The sequence below is a fragment of the Oryza brachyantha genome, chromosome 6 (genome assembly GCF_000231095.2).
Source record: "Oryza brachyantha chromosome 6, ObraRS2, whole genome shotgun sequence".
Classification (NCBI taxonomy): Eukaryota; Viridiplantae; Streptophyta; class Magnoliopsida; order Poales; family Poaceae; genus Oryza; species Oryza brachyantha.
In genome coordinates, this window is record NC_023168.2 from 15,749,574 (window position 1) to 15,776,343 (window position 26,770).

Sequence of the window (26,770 nt, forward strand, 5' to 3'; positions counted from 1 at the left end):
GGCGCGTGTGATCGTCGAGCTGTTATTATACTCCAAAACTGTCACTGAGATATTCAAATTAATTTTTCTACAGATCTTGTCAGCCTTGCATATATAAAATTAAATCGAATGAGTATAGACACGGTAATGAACGACCCAATAAATTGCACTACTATAGAAGTGCTAAATCATACCACTCTACCGGTGTATGTTTTTTTGGTACAAGAGTGGAAGTTAGGACGCATACGAACACACACCGCACTCACACCATAACATACGCGTACACACGTGTGCACGTGCCTACATACGCTTAGGATTTTGGATGCGTACACGTGTGAGAGGAAAAATTCCCGATAAGACATGCGAGCTGCGATCCAGGGATCAGACTCGTTTGGACTACTCGCACACCCGCGTAGCTAGCCACCCGAGCAACGCTCGGTTCTCTACCGCCTGATATGTTAAGAAAAACTAAAACACTGATATGAATTTTTCCGCCTGGACGCCCACCCAGAACAGGTATGCGTATCGGTTCATTGAAAAAACGAACATTGATGTGTGGGACATTAGTGTTGATTATTTACTATTTAGACAAACCGACATTGATCGGTATGGAGCCGAGCCGAGTCAGTTTAGCAGGCCGATCAATTGATTGTTTAAAGTTGGCTCACCCCGTTTTTAGCTTCTGCTGAGTAAGTTTATAAGTTAAAATTTAAACTTTCACCTTTAAATTTAAAGTTAATTTTACGGTTTTTTTCATCGAAGTTAGCTTTTATATCGTTAAAAATACATATATAACAATTATATTTATAAATTATCTTTCGTTTGAAAATATACTTTCTTTTTTCCCGGATAATCACACCCAAGTTGACTGTCTCCCTTTTGCTCGCGATCGCCACCATGCCTCCTCGTCGCTGTCACCACCGCCATTGAGATGCCTCCCTCTTCGGACCTGCTAGCATGACTAGTCAGATCGATGGTAGCTCAAGAGAGATCGCAGTGGTGAGGGAGGTGGACGAGGGCAGGCATCGATCGGTGGCTCCATTGGGATGGTGGTGGGGGTGGTGTGCGATCTAGCAGTCGTGTTCTTCATTTGTTAGATGTTTAATACTAAAGTATTTTTTTTCTATGGTGTACCTATCAAATTTTGTATAGAAAACAGTGGTACCTCCTGATATTTTCTTAAGGACGGTAAGATTGCTCTTAATACTATTGTTTTTATATTCGAGATTGATTAGTACGTGATGTTCATTAAATAGGTTTCTTGATCGGGTTAACCCGACGTTGGTTGTGGTGTTCTATATGTTTTCTTTACCAGGATTGTCACCCATCTTTTTATTTATGTTTATGCTTATAGCAGATATAATAGTAGACTATAAGCCAACTATAAACATATTTTAAGAAGATAAGAGAGAAAAGTGGAGAGTAGGCTACAGATTTGCAGCTAGCTGCAGTACGGACTCAAGACATAATTTGTGTATGATATGTGGGACATAGGCCCCGTTCGTTTGCCCCTAACAAGATAACTTACCCCCTCGTTTTTCACGCGCACGCTTCCCAAACTGCTAAACGGTGTATTTTTTAGAAAAATTTTCTATAGGAAAGTTGTTTTAAAAAATCATATTAATCTATTTTATATATTTTTAATAATTAATAATTAATTAATCATGTATTAATCTATTACTACGTTTTCCGTGCCAGAGATAAGTTAACTTACTCTCATGAAGCCGAACACGGCCATAGTAGTATATGTTTTATGGGTTATTATTGTATGAATTGGCTATTAGATTGACTATAGATAAATTAGAGCTATTAGTTGGCTATACTATTGAACTTGCTCTTAGGGCATTGTTAACACCGAAATTTGGTAAATTCCGTATTGGATTCGGATAAGGAAATGTGTAATTGTCGATAGATATTTTATCTGGAAAAGACCAAATTCAAGAAGGAATCGTGAAGACTAAGGCTTGGCGGCATAATTTTATCTAGTAGTTAGAGTTAGTTAAGATTTTATCTCTAAGAGATTAGAGTCCAATCGGGACTTGTTTGTTTTCTTTTATCTATTAGAATCCATGTCATATTCAATAGAAATTAGAGATAGAATTTGTTATTTATTTTTATCTATTAGAAGTCATGTGTTGTGTCCGACATGGACTACTATCCACCCGAGGGTATAAATATGTGTGCTCCGGGTCATTGTAAAGGATCTACATCATAATTAGATCAACTACTTTCGGCGCCGCCACCTTCCTTCGAGGTTTTAACTCCGGCGGAACTTGGCATCTGACGCGGGGCTACATCGCTTCGATCTCCAGCGGAGGCGTAAGTCCATCGTTCCGCTTGGCCACGGTAGTTGTTCGGTTAGATTAGAACTGTCTCGGTTCGGTCTGGTCTTCTAATCTAGTTGCGCGATTGCTAGTTATTGTATCAGTTTCAACTTAGATCATTTTCGTGTTTTGAGTTGATCTGGTTGACCACTTTGGGCGATCTATGTTGGTTTGATATTTGCTATTTGACATATTCAATCTAGTACTGTCTCGGTTCGGTCTGATCTAGTAGATTGTGTTTGTTAGATGGTTTATATCAGATCGATGTATTTTGTTTATTGTTTTATCGGAGTACCAGCCGATAAGTTATCAGTCATCAGCTCATTGGCTTGATAGCAATCTAGATCTATTTAGTATCTATCCTAACATTGCTAGGTTTAATATTGAATTGTCTCGGTTGGGTCCGATCTTCTATGATTATTCTTAGTAATCTGGGTTAGGTATTTTATAGATCTTGGTTGTTTGTCCACTGTCTATAACCGATGATTTTTGCTGATCTACATGCTTATCATATTTACACCGATAGAGTAGCCGATTGTTTTACTGCATTATTTCTACACTAATCGGCTTGATTTATTTAGATCGGCAGTTATTTATATTGCATCGGCTTATGAGAATTACATGTAAATTGGTTTTAGCCGATCGTAACATATGATTCATTGTTTATTCTAAGTAATTCGTCGGTTTATTTATTAGCCTTATCGATTTTCATGTTTCCTATAATCATATCATGCTTGGCTGCATACTGTCTTGGTTAAGTTCAATCTCTGTATGTCTAGTTCGATCTGGTTATAGGGACTTGTCCGATCGATTAAGATTATTAAGTCACTTGGCGGGTTATGTTGGTCTAATATTTATTTCAAGTTTATTTCTGTCGTGTTTCTAGCCGATCCAAGTTTTTTATAGCCAATTGCTTTGCCTATCGGCTAACCGTTGCAGCACCAACATCCGATCGGCTGGATTATTAGTTACTTATTGGCTCGATATCCGATCAGCTTGTTTTACTATTTATCTTGTCAATTGCAGGATCAAATTGACTGGCACATCCGTGCATCATTCTAGGAATTTAGATCCACTGGAGCTGTCTAAGATTGACTCCCAGACTTTCGTGTGTGACACGTCAGATCACATTTTTAACGTCAACAGGCATTCACAATGTTAGAAGCTTAGATGAGTGCTTAGCGGAAGGAAATAGCTGTCATGTGTCAAGAGCCTAATCTAAAAGCTTAATAATTCAATGCAAGCAACTTAGATGGACACTTAAAACTTGGAGTTATTAGAACAAGTTCAATAGTATAACCAACTACTGACTCTAATTCTTTTATAGTTAATTCATAAAATAGTTACGTACAAAACATATACTACCATGTCCCACCTGCCATACACACATTGTGTCTTAAAATTCGTGCTATAGTTGGCTATAAATCTGTAGCTCACTGCTCTTCTCTCTTCTCTCTTACCTTTTTAAAATATATTTACAGCTATCTTATAGTCTGCTATTGTACCTGCTCTTAGCGCTAGATGAGTGCTCGATATAGTTAAGCGTCTTCTTAGCATCGATGCCCTGTCAAGAGCCTGCTGCTAGGATTAAGCACCCATTTGATTTGACGTGGCAAAAAGTACTAGATTTTTTTCTTTAGGCTCTACAAGCGCCCCATCGAGGATGCCCTTATAAGCCACAATTTAAATTTTTAATCTTAAATTTAAAGTTAATTTTGGATTTTTTATCGAAGTTTCTTTTATAGCCTTAGCTTTTAAATTACTAATTTTTTTCTATTCACAAATTATTTTTTAAATGTGTCGTTTGTTTTTCTATAAAAAAAATCAAACAATCACCCTTAACTAGAGGGATATATGAGCGTGGATATTATGGTGCTGCCGGAAGCATCGGCTCAATGAGCCAATTCCTAAAGCAGGCCTCTCGTTTTATGACTCCCGTTGACTTCTAAACCGACACTAATGCAAACTCTGTTATAAGTGCCTAAAGAATATTTTTTTTAAACGACCCATACTAGGACGTGCGAAGTTATCATACTAATCAATATAGTAGAAAAACAAATTACGTGATTACACCCTATAAGGTTGCAACCAGAATGTAAAAATGGTTTAATTAAACAAACACGCTACCACGGCGCGCATGTTAGCATGCACCTCCTCAGACACCTTTAGCTGTTTTCTTGGGAGAGAATTCCTTGTAAGACATTAAAATTATATCCGTTCCTTCTATGTCATGCAAACGATCAAACTTCCCTTTGTATCATTCACTTAATTTTTTTTTCTTTACGTGCCACTGCCGTTAACTTTTTCATCCAACTCCGTTAACTTATTTTGCTTACGTTCCTTCTGTGCCACTACATGCCAAATGATCCAAAACATAAAATTAAAAATTGATATTTTCAAGTAAAATTTGAAATTAAGACAGCATAATTGAAAATTGATATTTTTGAATAAAATTTAAAAATTGATATTTTCGGATAAATTTGAAATGACCCACAACATAGAATTGAAAATTTGAAAAATATCAATTTTCCTACTTTGAAGAGTACTAAAGAGCAATATTTGACCTCAGTCTCTAACTATCACAGTTTGGGTATATTTTTTAAACCTTTTTGAAAAATTCCAAAAACTAAAATGGTTTAAAATATCTAAAAAAAATTAAATGAGTAAACAAAGTGACAGAAAATCTCTGGAAAATTCTAAGTAGGGAAATTGATATTTTTCAAATTTTCAATTCTATGTTGCGGGTCATTTCAAATTTATCCAAAAATATTAATTTTCAAATTTTATTCAAAAATATCAATTTTTAATTCTGCTGTCTTAATTTCAAATTTTATTCAAAAATACCAATTTTCAATTCTATGTTTTAGGTCATTTGGCATGTAGTGGCATAGAAGGAACGTAAACAAAATAAATTAACAGAGTTAGATGAAAAACTTAACCGCAGTGGCACGTAAGGAAGAAAAAATTAATTGAATGGCACAGAGGAAAGTTTGATTTTTTGGATGGCATAGAAGGAACCGGTTATAATTTTAGTGGCATACAGAGAATTCTCTCTTCTCGTTGAAATACTCGGAGTCATCAGAAGCAGCAGCAGCCAGGGGCGGACGCAGTGTATATGGAGTGGGGTCCTAGGACCTCACTTAAATTTGATATTTAGTGTATTACCCATGTTTAATTAAGTAAAAAAATTTAACACACTAACGATTTTAATAAGATGTCCCCACTCGATTTTTGGGCTAGTTCTGCCCTGGCAGCAGCAAGCCAGCAAGCGGGATGCCTCTAGTGACCAATCGCTGCTAGACCTACAGCTGGGTCACAAAATGCCCCACCGTGTACTGATTCCACACATAATTAAGATCGTCGATGATCTGATCTCCTGCTTATTAATTCTCACGTATGGCGCGTCGCAGCTATAGCACGCCCCAGACAAAAAAAATACTTCTTTTTAAAAAATTGGTCAATATGTTTTTTTAACAACTTTCATATTAATTACTTCTTTTAAAAAAATAATTAGCAATTTAAAAAGAGAACAAAAAAAATAACTCGACTTGTGGACTGAAACAAATCCGTTTAAATTAACCTGCGCTAACGATCGATGCATGGTATCTGCACCGCACTAGTGGCAACATTGCTGAACCTAAAGTCGTAGTGGTGTTCCCCGAGATCCTCGGAGATTACGTGCAGAATACAATAATATAGACATGGTTATACCGGGAGGGAGGAGATCAGTGGAGTGCTCGTGGAGTGGCACGCATGTTTGGCTAGCTGCGGATCTCGATCTCCCTGGGTAGCTATTTTTTTTAGTCGCACCGTCGTCTATAAAATGCATTGATCACAAGCAAGGCCAAGGAAACACACATAAAGCTTTGCACTGAATTGAGCTGCAGGTTTAAGTTAATCAGCAGTGTTATTAACTTACTAGCACTAGCAGTATGGCGCTTAAGCTGCTGGCCGAAGTGAGCCCCCAGGAGTTGCTCGTCGCCCTCGGCGTGTTCCATCACCATGCGCTGGCCTATGTCAAGTCGACGGCGCTGAAATGCGCCGTCGATCTCGGCATCCCCGACGCCATCCACCGCCGCGGCGGAGCCGCCACCCTCGCCGACGTCACCGCCGACGCCGCCGTGCACCCCGCCAAGGTCTCCGACCTCCGGCGTCTGATGGACCTGCTCAGCACGACGGGCATCTTCACCAGCTCCACGGGCGCCGGCGGCGACGATGGCGAAGGCACCGTCGTGTACGGGCTCACCACGGCCGGGCGCTTCGTCGTCGGCTCGCACAACCTGTCGCCGATGGTGCAGTTCCTGGTGGACCCTCTCGTCGTCTCCTCCTTCTTCAGCATGCCGGACTGGTTCAGGAGCGAGCCTCCAGCGGCGGCGGCTGCCGGCGCCGGCGGCGGGACGTCGTCGCTGTTCGAGGCGGCGCACGGCTGCTCCCAGTGGGAGATGGCGGGCAGGAACTCGGCGCTGAACAGCGTCATCAACAGCTCCATGGTAGCCGACAGCTACGTCTTCATCCAGATCGTTCTGGCGGACAAGCGCCATGTGTTCAGCGGGCTGAGCTCGGTGGTCGACGTCGGGGGCGGCCATGGCGTGATCATGCAGGTGATTGCGCGGGAGTTCCCGCACATCAAGTGCAGCGTCCTTGACCTTCCCCACGTCGTCGGCCAGGCCCCCGCCGGCGATGGCAAGGTGCAATACATCCCCGGCAACATGTTTGAGTCCATTCCACCTGCAGATGCTGTTGTACTCAAGGTACAATTCATACCATATATATACATATTGTGTTTGTAGTTACTTCAATTCTCATCAATTAATGATTTTCGTTAGCATTGAATTTTTTTTCTTATTTATTCATTACTTATTGCAACAATTCGATCAATATCCATTAACTAATATGATTTTATTAGATGATCATAGCAGTCCACATGCACAGACACCCTACGTACACACATATATACCATCTAATAAATACTGTAGGGACGGGTTAGGTGTAACAAACCATGTTATAATATATTCCCTCCATTTTAGGTTATAAGACTTTCTAGCTTTACCTAGATTCATCTATGTCTTAATATATATATATGTCTTGTATAATATATGTGTAGATTATTAGCATATATAATCATAAAGGAATCTAGAACATACCAGAAAATCTTATAACGTGAAACGGAGGGAATACATTGGTTGATAGCACCTGTAGATAACAAAAAATTATAATCCAGATAAGCATAAGTACATGCTGTATAATAATTGGGGAGATACATGATGGATATACATGTGCACACAAATATAGATATGTAGGCTGTGTTCAGCTGTTTCAACTTCTTATCCACATTCCCTTGTTTTTCACACGCACGCTTTCTAAATTGCTAAACGGTATGTTTTTTACAAAAACTTTTTATAACTAAGTTGTTTTAAAATATCATATTAATCTATATTTTATTTTTTTATAGTTAATAATTAATTAATAATATACTAACTTATTACTTATGCTTTCCGTGTCAGATAACTTACCCTCATTTCTCTCCTACCGAACACGGCCCTAGTACTTTATACTCTCAGATGTTAATTTAGACGTGATACCCCCTTGCGAAATTTAATAGAAAAAAATTATGGTCGTCTAGTTGATAAGAGAAAGTGAGTGAGTAATTTAGTCGTGGTTAATGGTTGAAAAGAGAATGTGGGAGTAGAGGTAGTTATATTTTGGGTCAAGACTTGAATGCCAAGAGCTAACAGTTAAGTTGTTTCTCTGTTTGTTTCTTCAAGGACATCCTTTTCCCTTTCTAAGAATTTCTCTACATCTGTTTAGAGCATTTTGCATGATTGGAGTGATGATGATTGCGTCAAGATACTTGAGCGTTGCAAGGAAGCCATCCCAGAGAGAAAAGCTGGAGGAAAGGTGATAATCATGGAAATGGTGAGAGGATCTGGGCCACAGGCCAGCAAAATCAAGGAGATGGAAGCCATACAGAACATGTTCATGATGTACATCAATGGAAAGGAACGAGATGAAAATGAACTGAAGAAGATCTTCACTGCTGCTGGATTCAGTGAAGACTACAAAATCATGCCAGTAGTGGGTCCTTTCTCATTAATTGAGATCTACCCATGCATGAACGAATAATACACTCGGTGAATTATCATTTATCATACAGCAGGCCGAAAACATGTTGGTGTAGAGCAGTGGCTCTCATCATCTACTTGTTGGCTTAACTATAGCCGCAGCTAAAATTTGAATTTTGAAACTTAATTCTGCTTTTCACTTTTGATTTGCCAATAACTAGATGTAAGCGTTTTACCAATAAATTATTTTTGGTGTTAACTCTGCTCTGAACAAGATTGCAGCTGCCTCGTAGCATGCATCTATTGTTGTTATTGTTATGTTTGTTCTGTTATAAATGTATGTCATGTACGTGTGAAACTAGCTTGAATGCTAGTTTGTAATGGAATTTAATATTATGTTCAGCTAAATGGAATTTATGGAAAAATGTCTTCCATTTTAATAGATTGATGCTGCGATGTATGTGTGGTGAAGAGAAAGCAAATCATTACCCATGTGGTGACAAAATGGGAGAATGTTACTGAGCTGAATGCTGATGGGAACAAGAAGCTAATCCTTGTAACAGACTAACGTACATGGATAGGGTAGGGATAAAAACGGATCGAATACGGTCGGAAACTAGCTCTATCATATTCGTTTTCATATTTTTTTCAGAATTAAAATCGGAATCGGAAACTCGGATATGAAAACGGAATCGAATATTATTGAATACAAATACGGAGTGAATACGGATCGAAACGAATACGGTGACAAATATTAATCGGAACATAAAAACCTCTTAAACTAAGCTTCACATATCATTGAAGAAATATAGCTTGTTACTTTTTAATATAAGTATATAACTTATCAACATTTTTAAATATAAGTAATTACTAATACCATAAAAAGAAATATCCATTGCGGTTATATGGTCGTGGATGCCTAGACTACTTGAAACTAGTTAATCAGAACCAGCTAAGGTTAACACTAGTTTGGCCGTTGGAATGAACTTCTTTAGGTCGAACTGATTTGATTGAATGGTTAATGCATAGGTCCGGATATCCAGAAAAAAATCCGGATACTATCCGACGGATATCACCCGTACCGTATTCGTTTCCGTATAAAAAAAAATCCAAATCCGAAAAACGATCCGGTCGGGTGGAAATTATCCGAATCACTTTCAACCCTAGATAGGGGCCTGTTGCTGTGCTGCATAGATTTCCAGGCTTGTCACAGACTAACATGGACACAAGATTCTGATACATGCATACAAGAACACAATTAACCATCTTAATTTTAGGTTTTTAAATTTATGGAAAGTAAAATGTTTTGGATGTTGACATGGTTGCATACGTCAGTGACTTTGGTTGAGCAAGATTTCTATGCACCAAATCAAACTCAGAACTAGAGAGTGTAACAAGTTTGGGTTTCCTAAAAGGATCAGTTGGATACATCCCACCATGTGAGAAACCTTCTTTTTTTCTAGCTTGTTCTTTTTCTAAGAACATGTCCAGATGCACATATTGTGCTTATTCTCTACTTTTATACAATTCTTAATGTAAATGAAGAATATGGCATGAGCTAAGAAAGATCAACAACAAAGGGTGACGTTTATAGTTTTGGTGTGCTTCTATTAGAAATGATAACAGGTATTAGCCCAACGGATGAAATTTTCAATGATGGCACAAGTCTGCGTGAGCTCGTTGCTGGCGAATATGCCAAAAACAACTACAATTTAATTAATCCCACCATGCTACAAGATGAAATAGATGCAACTCCCCCCTGCTGTTGAGTTGGACATGGTCCACGGATCCTTAAAACTATGATTTGCAGCATGCGGCCTCAAATAAGCATACTAAAGTAAATAGATAGTAGTATTTGCCAGAATTGAAGTAGATAACAAGAGACCTTAATGTAGAGAGGAACGAACACTAATGTACAGCCTTATTTTTTGTTCCCATTATCCATCTGGGTTTGTGACATTTGCAGAAAGTAGCATTCATTTGGGCATTTGCAGTTCCTGCCATTTCAAGTGGGAGCGGGTAGAGATCTACCCAAATGGAGCAATTTCGCAAAGCAAGGTGCCTTTCAGAAGATGAACTGGGTCAGATTTGGGGACTAAACATGCAATCCACACACAAAATTCGCCTAATCAGAACAAAATGCGACGGCAGAAGCCTACGCACGGTTTGATCTCGAACTGCTCGGATCGGAGCCCAACCCGCTGAGACAACCGAGATAGGGATATGCAAAACACGCTCGTACCAGGTACTCCCGTCGTCTCCTCGCCGGCGGGCACGCGGTAGCCGTTGCGGTGGAGGGAGGAGCCCTGACGCATGGGGATTGGGGCTTGATTCTCCGCCTCTCCTACGCTAGCCAGCCACCATTCTCTCTCGCTCGCGCGGGCGCGTGCGGCAGTAACAGCACTGGTCGGGCTGGTCGCAGCTACCAAATTTTGCACTATAATTTTATTACCTCTTGCTACCTATTTAACGACTATAAAATTACTCATATTTTTATATATATATGATATATGAGGTTAGTGACATATCTGTTATACCAATCATTAGAGTGGTAGTTATTTCTATGAACAATGATAGGGTTTGGAAAACCTTAACCGGAGATATGAGACTAGTGACATGACATATCTGTTATCACCGTGAGTCAGTAGCGCGGTTGTCACTATCGTAGCCGTGTAAACCATAAAAACTAGGACAAATTTATTGTTTTTAAGAAAATAAATTCAAACTTCATGGTCTCCGTGGGTTCTTCACAGCTTTAGGCATCTAAACTGCACGGTTTTAGGTGATTTATCGCACGGTTTGAGCAGGAGCGACGCTACGTCAGGTATCGGGGTCTGATGACCCCAACGATTTTTTACGAATATAACCCTATGTTATATCCTTCTATATTTTACATTACCGGCTATTACCTTGGTAAAAAAAATATTAGACCCAATGGCATGGATTAGTTAGAGCATCTCCAATAGAAGGCTAAAAATTAAATCCTAAAAATCCTGTATTGAAGGCCTTTAAAAAATAGTGGGTCTAAAAAATACCTCTACTCCGATAGCAATCTAAAAATCAAGTCAGATCGTTCGTTCTCTTTTTTCTTTAACGTCGCCGCCCCTGTCTACTACGACGTCGCCGCCACCTGCTGTCCGCCATTGCTGTGTACGGTATTTTTCGTTTTTCTGACTGCCACGTTGCTCTATTCTTTCTCCTTCCCTTCTTAATTAATTATCTAACCTACAAAAGCAGAAGCATGTTAAAAAGATTAAAGAATCATCCAGTTCGTTCTCTCTCCCTATGCTCCCATTTCTCAATCTCACTCACGCTTATACTCTAGAAAAACAACCTGGAGCAGACAGAGGAACGCTCGGCGGCGATGGTCTTCAGCGGAACAGCCAGCGCCGGCGACAGGCTGCGATGGAAGGGGTGGCGCCGGCGGCCACGGCCTTCAGCGAGCGGGCTGCGGTCGGCAGTGGAGGGGGCGGCGCCGATGGTCGCGGGGTGCGCTGGAGAGGGTAGCGCCGGCGGCGGGCTGTTGCAGAGAGGGCGCCGCCGTCGTTGGCGTTCAGCGGAGCGAGCGGCGCCGGATGGGACGGCGCCGGCGACGAACTTCAGCGATGGGGCAGAATCGACGGCGACGATCTTCGGCGGAGATGGCGCAAGTTCGGCGCGAGAAAAAAAAAAAAGGCGCCAGGGAATTTTCAGGTGCGATCGTTTTCCCGCTAAATGAGATTGGGAGTGCGCACTGTGTACTCAGATTTACGTAAGTTTTAGGCTTAGATTGGGAGCACGCTTATTTCAGAATAGTGGAAACCGTGCAAAACCCCACGGTTCGGCTGCGAAAACATTGGTTACCGTGAGAAAACCGCAGGGAGAAGAATATTTAAAAAATTGTGAGATGTCAAATACAAAAAAAACTTGAAAAAATCCAAAAGAATATCGAAAAGTAAGAAAAATATTTTGTGACTATATTTGTGACATTTAGGACATGTTATAGGAAAACAAGAAAATTTTGACATCATATTTTCTAAATTCTTGACATTGCAACATACACTGTCATATCATACTTCACCAAATAATTCACATCAGTAACGAGTAACAACAACTTTATTTTAATTATTGTGTCACAAATATACGTACTACCCATTATTACGAACAAAACTATTATATATGTACTAACATGTACATATAATTTTTCTCCATATATATTTTCCCTATATCCATCATTGTATATTTGTATTTCAACATTATGTACTACGTGTGTCTAGTGCAAATTAGTAATGACTCAACAACAAAATATTATTAACCATTCTTCTTGCCAAATGTTATTTGAAATAGGCTATTTTTTTATTTTTTTCCTCCGAAATTTTTTGTTATGATTTTTAATTACGCCGAAAATACACCTTTTTCATAAATTTCTTTGATAAAACTATATTATATATCAACCTATACAACATATATTTTTTCCATTAAATTTCCTCAAAAATTTTAAATTCTACTTAAATTTAAACTCAAAACCGCGGTATATACCATACCTAGCCTCCGCGGGACGGTTACCGTGGTAAGTTGAACGTGTATAACATTTAGGGACGGATAGAGTATTAGTTAGAGTTTCCTTCAAATTAACCTTGGATATCTTTTTTACAATATGCGTGCGTGTTCTTAATAAAATTTCAGTTCCCATCAACGGAGATATGCAACTTCGTTGTGCTCAGATTATGATAATGCATTAGAGCTATCAATTCATTTGCAGCTTATGGTAAATTCACATCAAACGGATGTCAGCATTTTTTTCATATTCTCGGTTGGCTGGAATGATGTACTATTTTAAGTGATGTACATGTACTCTTTTAATTTGTGACTGCAGCCATCAACCTCGATCAACTTTTCATGCTTTAAAATTTTATATGAGCCCGTTGCAAAGCACATATATTTTTTTATATTTTTCTAGTAATATAATATAGTTTGTTTGTCATCCATCCAAAACATACAATCTTGCCATATATATAATGTATTCGATTATATATATGTACATGTACGATATATCAGAGGTACTCCCTCCGATTTTTTTCACGCTGTTGATTTTTTGATCTACGTTTAACCCTTTGTCTTATTCAAAAAATTTATATAATTATTAACTTTTCTATTATAATTTAAGTTATTACTAAAGTAATTTTAAGTATAATTTATAATTTTGTATATTTGAACAAAATTTTTGAATAAGACGAAGGATGAAACGTGAATTAAAAAGTTAACGGCGTCAGACAAAAAAAACCAGAGAGAGTAGTATTTAACAACCAGCCATATAAAACGTGCAGCAACATGCCATCATATATATTATTTAGGATTAATTGAAATTACATGGGGATACCTATTATATAACAACTTCTATTTCAACAAGTACATTTTATAACACTTCGTACAATGCTGCATATTACATTCCTGTAGAACAGGACGTAAGTTATTCATCTTGCAGAACGTAATTAAGTAGTAGATATTATGGGATAATTAAATGAAGAGAGGCGCCATAGGCTCTTAATTAGTGACACCAGCCATACGTAGTAGTGGTGGCCGGGCAGATGACGTCTTACATTTTGTCGCGCTGCTGCTTCCCCGTGGTGGATTGCTTTTGCTCCAGTCCTCCTGTGCCGTACGAGGTTCTCAGTTAGAATAGCTCTGTTAACACTGTAACAAAATAATATCTAGGAATTTCAAATAAGACGAACGGTCAAACGTTAGACACAGAAAAACGAAAATAAGGTTATTATGGGACGGATGCAGTATATATATATATATATATATATATATATATATATATATATATATATATATATATATATATATATATATATATATATATATATATATATATATATATATATATATATATATATATATGAGGAACGATATTTTATATATACACGTACTCTTTTCATTTTTTTATTTAACATCATTGACTTTTATATCTGTATTTGACCATTTGCCATATTTAATTTTCTTGTGAAAACATACAAAATTATAATTCATTTTTAAAATTTCTTTAGTAATAAATTAAATTATAACAAAATAATTAATAATTATATGATTTTGTTAATAAGAAAAATAGTTAAATACATATATGATATAAAAATCAACGCCGTCGAATAAAAAAAATCTGAATGAATATATCGTATAGAACTCACTCTGTGGAGTTGACTTATCCCGGTCATGTTTACTGTTATCTCCTCCCTCAGTCGACCGCGGTTTAGAATCCGTCTGATAGATCTTCTCCGAAGCGTCGTTTATTTTCATGGGTTCCGAGGCGCCCCGACCCAGAGACGACAGTTTACGCGGGGCGCCTGCGACGGCGACAGGCGGCGCCGCCCGGAGCCGCCGCAGCGGCGGCGCGGCGCCGCGGAGGGACGGCGTCGTCGCGAAGGTGAAACAACGGAGCATCATTTCGCACGGCGAATGCGCTTGATTTTGCAGAGGAGTCGCAGCTAGCTGCTACCTACCGTGTCTAGGCACAAGCTCGATCGCCTTTTCGATCAAGATATATAGTCGGGTGATCGATGAGCGCTTGCTGCTGTGGGTGCTGCCTCTTCATTTTACAGGGGTATTTATAGGCAGGGGTGTGTTGAGCAGTAGATCGAGCTGTCGAATTGCTTGCTAGTGCTACTGATGTTGGACTGAATATTATTGTATCTTAATTATCGGTGAGTCGTCGCAGTCGTGGGGTTGGTTTTCTCTACTAGTTTATGACTCGTTGCTGTCGGGGTCAATGTAACACAAAGGCCGCAGATTATAATCGATCAATCAAAGGGCATGAACAACGCACCATGCATGCTCATAGGCAAAGAGAGTGTGTGGTCTAGGCTCCACCTCACACCTCAGTTTGTGCCCTCTAGACTCTTTGTATCATGTGAAAGGGCACGTAGCCTTAACGGTTGCAGTGACCTGAGTAATATTTATGGTCTTAGTTCAAATCTTCATAGGAGTATAAATTTCAGATAGGATTATTTGAGGTGCTATGTTTCTTACTTGGCTAAACCTAAATTAAAAAAAACTGCATATATATATATATATATAACCGGATATAGAAGCCGGCTAAAATACCCTTATAGAAAAAAGTAAGTAGAAAAAGATTCTTCGAGTCATGTCACCCTGCGCTATTGCCCGATCTGCATGCCCCGCCGTTGGAGCTGCCTCGATCTAGCCACAGTGGTTGGAGGAGAAGCGGGTCAGCATCGGTCATCGCCTGATCCACGTTGATTCGCAATGCCACGCCAGTTAGGAGCACATCCCACGCCAGTTGTTGATGCGTTCTCCCGGTGAGGAGGAATGGAGAAAAGGATGTTGGTGAGCTTGAAATGGAATTCATGAGATCGAGGATGGATCCGATGTTCGGAGAAGGGAGAAAAGTTTGAGCTCGTCCCTCCGCCAGATCCGTGCTGCTGACCATCTTGTCATCTCCCTCATTGTGCTGCCGAGGGAAGAGATCGAGTTGATCGGGGGAGGAGAGGATGAGCGCCGGCTAGGGAGAGGTGTGGTGCGGCGGAGGGCAGATGGTGGCTGGGTTGTGAGCTAGTATAGTGGCGGGTGGCTAGACAGAGAGGAGCAACAGCCATAACTATGGATGAAAACGTCTCCAAAACGGCTGAAGATAAACTTTACCGTTTTCGTTTCTATATCTCTTTTGGAATCGGAATCGAAATCGGAAAACTCGGATACGAAAACAGAATCGAATATTATCGAATACAAAAATGGAGCGGATTCGAATCGGAGCGGATACGGTAACGGAAATTTATCACAATATAAAAACTCTCAAACCGAGGTTTCAATTTCATTTAAAACAGTAGATCAAAAATTTCAAACATTAGCAACTAACCATACCACCTTTTATCATTACAACCAAGTTCATAGGTCACTTTCTTAATGATTGTCTAAATACCAAATAAAGACCAAATTTATAAATTATTATAGTAAAGAACAAATCACAGAGTAAAGTGTTTGTATATATGTTTTGATTAAGGACTTAAGGCTAACTTGCTGAAGTGGGCTGGGCTATTTGGACATATATTTTGGATTTATGCCATATAGGCCTGTAGAAAAATTCTGGAAAGTTTCCGAGAAAAATTCCGGCAAATTTCCGACCATTTCTGATTTCCAATGGATAGAGCCCTTACCATAGCCGTTTCCATTTCCAAGAAAAAAAATTCTGAATCCGTTTCCGTTATCGATAAACTTCGAAAAAATTCCGTCCGATGATTTCCGTTTCCGAAAACTGGTCCAGAATCTAGAAAGATTCTGAACTGTTTTCATCCCTAGTCATAACTGTGAGTGAGAGTGAGGGGAATGGAGAGATAGGATCAAGAGGGTATTTTATAATAATTTATAGATTTATAGTAAAAGTTTGTGCTTTCATCTAAATTGAATTAATATGCAGACTGAAATCTAAATTGTTAAGAGTTGATATGAAAAATAAGAGTCACTCATAAAGCCACATTGGATCTTCCATATGAAAAATTTTGAGCTTGGGATTTTAGCCTACGTGGCATTCTGATACCACTTGTAGGAGTAGCTTCTACCGTGAATACCCTAAGCACTCATAAACCCCATCTACTTGGTATCAGGCAACTTCATAGGATGGCAATTTCTTAGTCCTCTCTACTCGTAGGAGTAGCTTCTACCGTGAATACCCTAGCACTCATGAACCCCATCTACTTGGTGTCAGGCAACTTTATAGTACGGCAATTTCTTAGTCCTCTCTAGTTAGATAATTCTAGTCGTTTTGGACCACGAAATACAATCTCCGAAACCTATTTATGATTATGATTTATATTATAATATATACAAAACATAAATATATGTTTACTTTTATTAAAGTACTTTAAGTTCAAGATTCATACATTCATGTTGACATAGTGTTTTTAAACTAAATACTTTAAAATTTATTAATAGTTAAAGTTCTTAGTTAATTCCAAAACGGATATAATTATTTAATTGGACGGAGTATGAAATTATGTAGACTTCAGCAGCTATTATGCTGAATAATCCATGCAGACCGGTCAAAATAATATACAGGGGAGCAGGTGAAAGTTAGGCAGCTGAATCCAAATAACACAGCTGAATTTCACTATAAAGCCAAAACGGTTGCTCTCAAAACTGTTCAATTAGTCATGATGCATCAGCAATAAAACCTTGGACTATGCAACCATTTTTTGAGCAAAAACACAGCAAAGGATGTCTCTGCACTTAAATTATATTGAAAAGAAAGAATTTACAGGTTACACAAAAACCTACATAACTGTTTTAATGTATAAAATTGACTCTTTGTATACAGGCATAAACACATTTTTGGGACAAGATTTGGTTAAAAAAGCTTTGAACATCAATAATTTGTTAAATTCATAGTTTAAAAATAGCACGCACAAATTTGCTTTGGTAAGTACTATCATAATATTAGAAACTTATACAGTTATAGCTTGAAAAAACCTGGTAGAGAGGTGACAATCATGCTTATAGTCAGAACATTGTATCCTACCTGCTCTCCTTCGATTTCCAATGTGGTATTTTTATGCATATCATCGTAGAAAGGACCCGAAAAAAAGGTAAATGAATTGTCAGCATTGGCACATGCCAATGATTATCTGTGCTCTGCTACTAATTATACTTCAATGGATATTATTACTATTTATTCCGGAATTGCCTTTCTTAAAAAGAATTATCAATCAAATAATCAACTATATATGACTAAATCAAGAAAAAAAAATTCACGGGGGCCTCTACTACCCAAGCCATCAAGAGTTGCCATGGCCATTAATACGACATGTTCTTTATGTTACGTGAAGCCATTTCCCTTTGTTCATTACTACATCCATTTCTCTATCTCAAAGAAAAACAAAAAAAAAGGAAAATCAGTGCAACTATTATTTGTTCATCTATTTAAAAAAAAAAGATATAGATGGACATCATGAAATATATACAATATACAAACTATGAACTTTCATTTGTAAAGATTTTTATACAAATTTCCAAAGAAATTTAAAAGAAAAAACATTTCATTAGAAAACTTTCCAGAGGAATTCTTGTGTATAAAAAGTTTAATTGTGATTTTTTACTAAAAGTTTTTATATAAAAATTTATTATAAAAACTCCATAAAAACTACAAGAATGTATTTAAATTTCAAAAATACATTCAAAATAACTTCAAATCAGATTGATAGAAATAGGTCAATGTGGGTCATGGGTTAAGGATGTCCACCATGGCGATTAAAGAAATGATAGAACCATAACTAGGACCACACCAGCCCATTGGCACATGCTACTCAACTCAGCGTGGAATCCCGAGCAACATAACCATACATGAGCAACTTTTGTGTGGATGTATTTGGTTGACAGGCTGTATGGCAAATATTCACTCAGCAGCAGTTTCAGAAATCGGCATATTGCTCGTGCGTTACAATAAGATTTTATTAAAAAATATTATTAGCATGTTATTAAATTAGAGCTAATAAAAAATAGTTTGATATATAAGTCTTAGTAATTTTTCCTTTCAAAAAATATGACGGGAGTTAAAGGTGGCAATGGGTAGATAGCCAATGAATACTACGACCTCGTACCCACCTCCACGAAATAAAATTTCACCCACTGAATTATCCATTTATATTCATGGTATAATTTTTTCTCATACCCATATTCACGTGGGTATTTTTTACCCACGGGTAATCCACACCCAATTATTACCTACAATATAATAAAAATAACAATCCAAGATCAATATCAATTGTAGTCTTGTGCTATAATTTAGCAATAAACAATGAGTACCGCAAAAGTAGTTGGCGAATAGTTTACCACATAATTAGAGTTTTTTTACGTTGGGTCGAATTTTTATGGGTAAATGATATAATTTATTTTTATTTATTTTTAGTGGATACCTATTGGGTGATGGGTATGGATACTAACTACTTATACTCAAACCCAATTACCTATCGGGTATAAAAATTTCTCACTAAGATATCCGTCGGTATAAAATCTAATCTATTTAGCCACCCTAATAGGGTAAATACCCGTTGGGTATCGGGTAATGGGTTCCTATTGCCACCTTTAACAGGAGTTGGTGGTCAGATAGGTGGCAGATTCATCATCACCCATCACCACCGCTCCTTTTTATAGGAGCATATATAGATTAACAATACATCAATAGGTTAATTTAAAAAATATGGGTATTAAGTATTCCCGGACAACCTTTAAAGAACGGTAGAACATTGTTCCCCGTGTCGTATATGTGCGTGAGAATATCCCTGCATATACAAGCATCGTCCTTTCGTTTAGTTTTGATATTTTTAGTCTGAAGTTATTGCCAAGAAACTGAAGTTTTAGGTCACTAAATGAATAAATGGTGCCAAATTTTCTTGTCTGATACTTTCTCCATTTTTTTTTGTTTGATCTACGTTTGACCCTTCGTATTATTAAAAAAATATATAATTATTGACTATTTTATTATAATTTGATTTATTAGTAAAGTAACTTATGATTTATAATTTTATATATTTATTGGCTATTTTATTATGATTTAATTTATTACTAAAGTAACTTAAAGTATAATTTATAATTTTGTATATATGGATAAATTTTTTTAATAAGACAAAGTGTCAAATATAGATTAAAGAGTCAGCGGCGTAAAACAAACTAACCGGAGAAAGTATTTGGTTATATTCCGTGATTCACCTTGCTTAATTTTTTTTTGGAAAACATTAACTATACTTTGACTCCAAGTCAAGAATGTCGTCAACCTTAGGAGGCGTTCAAAAACAACACGTGGTCGGTCAAAAGTATTCGTCTCCCTGCTGAGTCAAATGGTCAATGCAATGCATTATGCCTACATGCAGGATTGGTTAATTAAATTTCTGCCCTCGTCCGACGCGCAAATGCGATCAAATTTCCTAGTCAGACTATCAAATAAGAATTTTGTCTTTGTTTATGACAATGCGTTTTTGTTTGGATGGGGATGAGTTTGATTCACAAACCAATAGCTATTAACTTAGGCTGGACCGAGTAATCACTAACTACTTCGCCCCCAAAACTTATGATGTTTGCAAAATAAGTATTTTTTTGTACGAGCATTTGTAAGAATATTAGAGATTAAGAGTTCTTTTAAGGTGCCTAAGAGCAAACAATAAATTATAGCCAATGAATTTTTATTTTCTTTATCAGTAATATATATATATATTATTTCAAATCAGAAAATTACAGCATACTAGCTTAACGCCCATGCTTTGCTACGGATGAAAAAAATATAGTACAATATTATCTAAAATAAATAAAAGTATAATTTTCATGAAATGTGTTACCCAAGCTAACTTGATTTTATATGTAGTTATTCTTTGGTATTTGATTGTTTCTTGATGTTAAGAAGTTCAAGGGGTAATCTAAAAAAATCACAGAGTAGGTACCATTATCTACCTTTCAACGAATATAGAAAACGAAGTTACCAATTGTCATAATTACCCTTTCTAAATTTAAGCATGCATGCATGCAATAAAGTTAAAGCTACAACGTCATACCGTTTATTTAGGCCACTGCTGAAGCATACCAAAATATTCATATGGCTCACTAGAGATGAAAACTGTTAGAAATATCATCATTTTTATATTTGTTGGGAAACAGTCTTGTTACGATTAAGATTTTCTTATATTTATTGATTTAATTATTTAACAATGACTTTGATAATTTAACGATGACTTTGATACAACTGGGAGTAGATTATGTTCCGAAATTGTCTTACAGTCCAAAATTGGTCGGAAAATCAATCGCCAATGATCTGTTCGGATCGGATGAGGCTTCTTGTGCAGATGTGGGCCATAGCAAGATGGGGCTCACCTTGTTAGTGACTCAACTGCACATGCATTTAAGTTTCCACCATGCTACATTGGCACATAGCCACAGATCGATCCATCCTTAAAATAAAAAAAGTGAGAAATACAAAAACCCCAACTTGAAGCCTGCATTTTTTTCCCCTCCCTCTTCAACCACCTCCATATTACCTCCCCTGTTGTCCCTATCTAGGCTCATCACATAAGCAGAAACGAAAAAAAATCCCTCTGAATTTAATATTAAAATTAAAATTTTGTCTTATAAAGATAAGCAGAAACGAAAATAACGAAAATATGACTGATAGTTAGTAAGTATTATTGTACTTGTTCTGATAGCCCTTAGGAATTACTCCCCAGTTCCAAAATGAACAAACTTCTGGAGTTTAAATGTTATCCCAAAATACATGAACTTCTACCTTCTTACCAACCACCAGTTCACAAATTAAAAAATTTACTCGGTTCAATATATAATACCCCTTACTAAACCAGTAAACCACCCACCAATACTAAGTGGTAATTTGGGAAGCATTTTAGACATTTGATCCTAATCCTTAATTTCTTTAAAACTATACTAGATAGCTATATTTTAGTTGACGTCTGATCTTAAAAGCGAACATCCGTTCTCCAGTACTGTGATAAGTATAAAGCCAAAAATCCATAGAAATGTTTTTCTTCAATTTTCTACCACTGCTTATCAAAAACATTAAAACTAGCATTTGAAGGTTTTTTAGTTGAACCTACCGCGAGATATGTAATATTGTTACGGGCTCCTATGATTCAAAGGAAATTCATACGAATTTTTGAGGATTTCATTCCTATAGGAATTTTCCTACAAAGTCATTTGAATCAAACAAATGAACCCTATGAAATCCTATGGTATGCCTCTTCTCATATAAGTTTTGGAGGAAATTTAACAAGAGGTAGAACTTCATGCAAAAAAAATCCTTTGAGTCTTTATCTCTCCTTAAATTCCTGTGTTTTTTCTGTGGTCCAATCAAACGGTTATTTTTATGTTTTTCCTGTATTATGCAATCCTCTGTTTTACACTTAAATTCCTATCAGAATCCTATGTTTTTCCTATTCTTCCGTTTTTTTCATTCCTGTGATTCAAAGTGGCCTAAGATTTAACTAACCCTCCAAGAAAAAGCTTACCACAGAAAACAACAACACATTATAATATGCAATACTCTAGAATACCCACCCACCTACAGTTGCGTTCTTTTATCTGATTGTTCTAGAATTTTTCTTTGATTTTACAGGCACTTTTCATGAATTGATAAACAGTGTATTGTTTATAAAAAAATTCTATGGAGAAGTTCATCATCTCATATTTCTACAGTAGATTTTTCACTTTGTAATAGTTAATTTATCATTTATACCACTAAACACGTATCACAAAATTGGATAATCTTTCATCTTTCATCCTTATCACCAAAAGAACATAGCCTGAATGTTCTAGTAGATTAACCCACTAAATCATTGACTAACTATTTGCAACTGTTCGTTTTTACCATTTAGATCAAATTGTTAGATATTAGCTTTCGTAAAGAAGCAGCAGCAGAAGTTTCTGATAATTTACAATATTTTCCATCTATTTTAACTTCTTTTGTCAAGCTAATAATTTTTTTGTACAAAACAATCAATCCTTCCTTTTATTAATATAGGGGTATTTATTTACATCTACACAAATATTTATAACATATAAAATAGTGTGCGATCATATTTTTACATGTACTTCATCAAAGGGCTATATTGTAGCTGGGTTCTCACGCCATGGAATCCTAGCAAGTGGCAACTATTTTATTTGCAAACCTGATGGTCCAGGTCAAGTTCCAGTGGTATATCTTATTGTTAGGCACATTCGTCGCAGGTCTTCCTACGTCTTATTATACAATAGAACTGCAACAACTCCCAATAATAAGCAGAACAGAAGAGGTTGGTGTTAGACCAGATGAACATTAATGAAGCTTTATCATGTATAAAAGCGTGCATCCATGCATGGATCTTCCAAGTTCGCAGTGCATTCAGTTGCTGCTTTAGACATCTATAATCAGCAGTAACAATGTCCTCTCCAGGCTTTCATCGGCTTCTTTATGTGTTGAAATTCATCGGCTTCCTACCATTAGTCATCAGCAGCAGAATTGAAAATGATCGGCAAGCCCTCCTTTGCTTCAAGTCCCAGATCACAGGTTCAGCTGCAGTTCTAGCCTCATGGAGCAATGCATCCATGGAATTCTGCAGCTGGCATGGGGTCACTTGCAGTACACAATCCCCACTCCGGGTAATTGCACTTGATCTCCCATCAGAAGGAATCACAGGCAGCATACCACCTTGTATTGCCAACCTCACTGAACTTACAAGGCTCCAACTGTCAAATAATAGCTTCCATGGCAGCATACCATCCGAGCTTGGCTTCCTAACCCAGCTCAGCATCCTCAACTTCAGCATGAACTCCTTTGAAGGTAACATCCCGTCTCAACTGACTTCATGTTCCGAGCTTCAGAAGATCGACCTCAGCAACAACAAACTCCATGGGAGCATCCCTTCTGCTTTTGGGGATCTAACTAAGCTGCAAACACTTAAACTCTCCAGAAACCAGCTTTCTGGTGACATACCACAATCATTGGGAAGCAACCTTTCACTAACATATGTTAATCTTGGGAGGAATGCTCTCACAGGGAGAATCCCAGAATCATTGGCAAGCAGCACATCTTTGAAGGTTCTAAAGCTCATGAGCAATTATCTTACTGGAGAAATCCCAATGGCTCTATTCAATTGTTCATCACTGGTTGATCTTGATCTCAAACAGAATAACTTTGTTGGTTCTATACCACCTATTACTGCAATATCTCCGCAAATGAAATATCTTGATCTACAAAACAATAATCTCACAGGAACAATACCTTCTTCACTAGGAAACATTTCCTCCCTAATTGAACTTGTTCTCGCATCGAACAATTTAGTTGGAAGCATCCCAGATATCTTAGGTCATGTTCCAACACTAGAGAGACTGGAAGTTAATATGAACAACTTATCCGGCCCAGTTCCACCATCTATCTTCAATGCATCATCACTGATATATCTTGGAATCGCAAACAACTCCCTTACGGGAGAATTACCCTCAAACATTGGCTACACACTCCCAAATATTCAGAAGTTAATCCTCATGTATAACAAATTGAGTGGCTCAATCCCAAGTTCGCTTCTTAATGCATCCCAACTGCAGAGCCTTTCCATTGCTAATAACACCTTAACTGGGCCCATACCATTCTTTGGATCATTGCAGAATCTGAAGAAACTCGACATTGGATGGAATATGCTAGAAGCAGGTGACTGGAGCTTCGTATCATCACTCTCAAATTGCTCCAAATTGACTGAACTGAAGCTGGATGGGAATAATCTTCAAGGGAACCTACCAAGTTCTATTGCTAACCTTTCTAGCAGTCTCACACACTTGTGGTTAGGAAATAACCAAATGTATGGGCTTATACCACCAGGGATCGGCAATCTTAAGAGTCTGAGTATGTTGTACATGGATTACAATTATTTAGCTGGTAATATACCAGCAACAATTGGATTTCTACACAAAATGGTCGACATGTCCTTCGCGCAAAACAAACTGTCTGGGCAAATCCCTGCTACTATAGGCAACCTTGTTCAGCTGAATGAGCTGCATCTTGATGGAAATAACTTGAGTGGAAGCATACCTGCAGGTATACATGACTTCACTCAACTCAAGATACTCAACCTTGCTCACAACTCACTTCATGGGACTATACCAATTGATATCTTTAAAATATTTTCTCTCTCTGAACATTTGGATTTGTCATACAATTACTTGACTGGAGGAATACCACAAGAAGTTGGCAATCTCATTAATCTAAAGAAACTTAGCATCTCAAATAATAGGTTGTCTGGAAACGTCCCATCCACTCTTGGTGACTGTGTGTTTCTTGAATCTCTTGAGCTGCAAAGTAATTTCCTTGAAGGAATTATTCCAGAATCTTTTGCGAAATTGGAAGGCATCAAGAAGTTGGATGTTTCTCATAACCAGTTGTCTGGAAAAATTCCAGAGTTCGTCACTTCCTTCAAGTCTCTACTTAATATTAATTTATCCTTCAACAATTTTAACGGATCAGTTCCAAGTGGTGGTGTTCTTCTGGATGCTAGTGTGATCTCAGTTGAAGGAAATGATCGTTTATGTGCAAGGGTACCATTGAAAGGTATACCTTTTTGTTCAGCATTGGATGACAGGGGAAGGGTGCACAAGTCATTGGTTCTAGCATTGAAGATAGTTATACCAGTTGTTGCTGTTATCACCATTTTATGTTTTCTGACGATTTGTTCTAGAAAGAGAATGCAGCTAAATTCGAGAAAGTGGATGCAAGTAAAGCCAGATTCGCGACAATTCAATGGGGACCTGAAGAAGATTACGTATCATGACATTGTGAAGTCCACAAAAGGGTTTTCCTCAGTTAATTTGATTGGATCAGGATCATTTGGAACAGTTTACAAGGGCAATCTGGAATTTCGAAAAGACCAAGTTGCCATCAAGATTTTTAACCTTGGCACATATGGAGCACATAGGAGCTTTGATGCAGAGTGTGAAGCCCTACGAAATGTCCGCCATCGAAATCTTGTCAAAGTCATCACTGTGTGCTCTTCAGTGGATTCTACAGGGGCAGATTTTAGGGCCTTAGTGTTTGATTACATCCAAAATGGGAACCTTGATATGTGGTTACATCCGAAGGAACATGATCATGGTCAAAGAATTTTTCTAACGTTAAGCCAGAGAATTAATATAGCCTTAGACATATCATTTGCTCTGGATTATCTTCACAACCGATGTAAATCTCCACTAGTACATTGTGACTTGAAGCCAAGCAACATCCTTTTAGATCATGACATGGTTGCATACGTCAGTGACTTCGGTTTAGCAAGATTTCTATGCACCAGATCAAATTCAGATCAAGAAAGTTTAACAAGTTTGTGTTGTCTAAAAGGATCTTTCGGATACATCCCACCAGGTGAGATAGCTTTTCTAAACAAAGTTGTTCTTTTTCCTTCTCTTAGACCTATGCAAAACAATTCGCTATGCCTATTCGCTAATTTATTTAATACATCTTTCCAATGTAAATGCAGAGTATGGCATGAGCGAAGAGAGATCAACAAAGGGTGACGTCTATAGTTTCGGGGTGCTTCTTTTAGAAATGGTCACAGGCATTAGTCCAATTGATGACATATTTAATGACGGTACAAGCCTGCATGAACTTGTTGCTAGAGACTTTCCCAAAGATATATTCAAGGTTGTTGATCACACCATGCTACAAGATGAAATTGATGCTGCTGAAGTGATGCAGAGTTGCATTATTCCGTTGGTCAGGATAGGACTCTCTTGCTCCATGGCTTCACCCAAAGACCGATGCGAAATGGGACAAGTCTGTGCTGAGATCCTTAGAATCAAGCGTGAATTCTCAAAGATCGATGGTGAATGAAGAAAAAAAGAAACATCGCAGTGTTGACATGAGCTCCAGCCCCTTGCCATTAAGCTTCTGTCTATTCA

General features: G+C 37.7%; 2 protein-coding genes across 2 annotated transcripts; both read left to right on the top strand.

Annotated features, from left to right (window-relative positions):
• Positions 1–6,235: 6,235 nt before the first annotated feature.
• On the top strand, positions 6,236–8,634 carry LOC102703789 (acetylserotonin O-methyltransferase 1-like). Its single transcript, XM_006657024.3, has 2 exons — positions 6,236–7,054; positions 8,112–8,634. The coding sequence occupies exons 1-2, from the start codon at positions 6,236–6,238 to the stop codon at positions 8,424–8,426; spliced, it is 1,134 nt and encodes a 377-aa protein (XP_006657087.1). The 3' UTR covers positions 8,427–8,634.
• Positions 8,635–23,419: 14,785 nt separating this feature from the next.
• LOC102704070 (probable LRR receptor-like serine/threonine-protein kinase At3g47570) lies at positions 23,420–26,717 on the top strand. Its single transcript, XM_006657025.3, has 2 exons — positions 23,420–26,234; positions 26,350–26,717. Exons 1-2 carry the CDS (start codon positions 23,435–23,437, stop codon positions 26,700–26,702), a joined length of 3,153 nt encoding a protein of 1,050 aa, XP_006657088.2. The 5' UTR covers positions 23,420–23,434; the 3' UTR covers positions 26,703–26,717.
• The last annotated feature ends 53 nt before the right edge of the window (positions 26,718–26,770 follow it).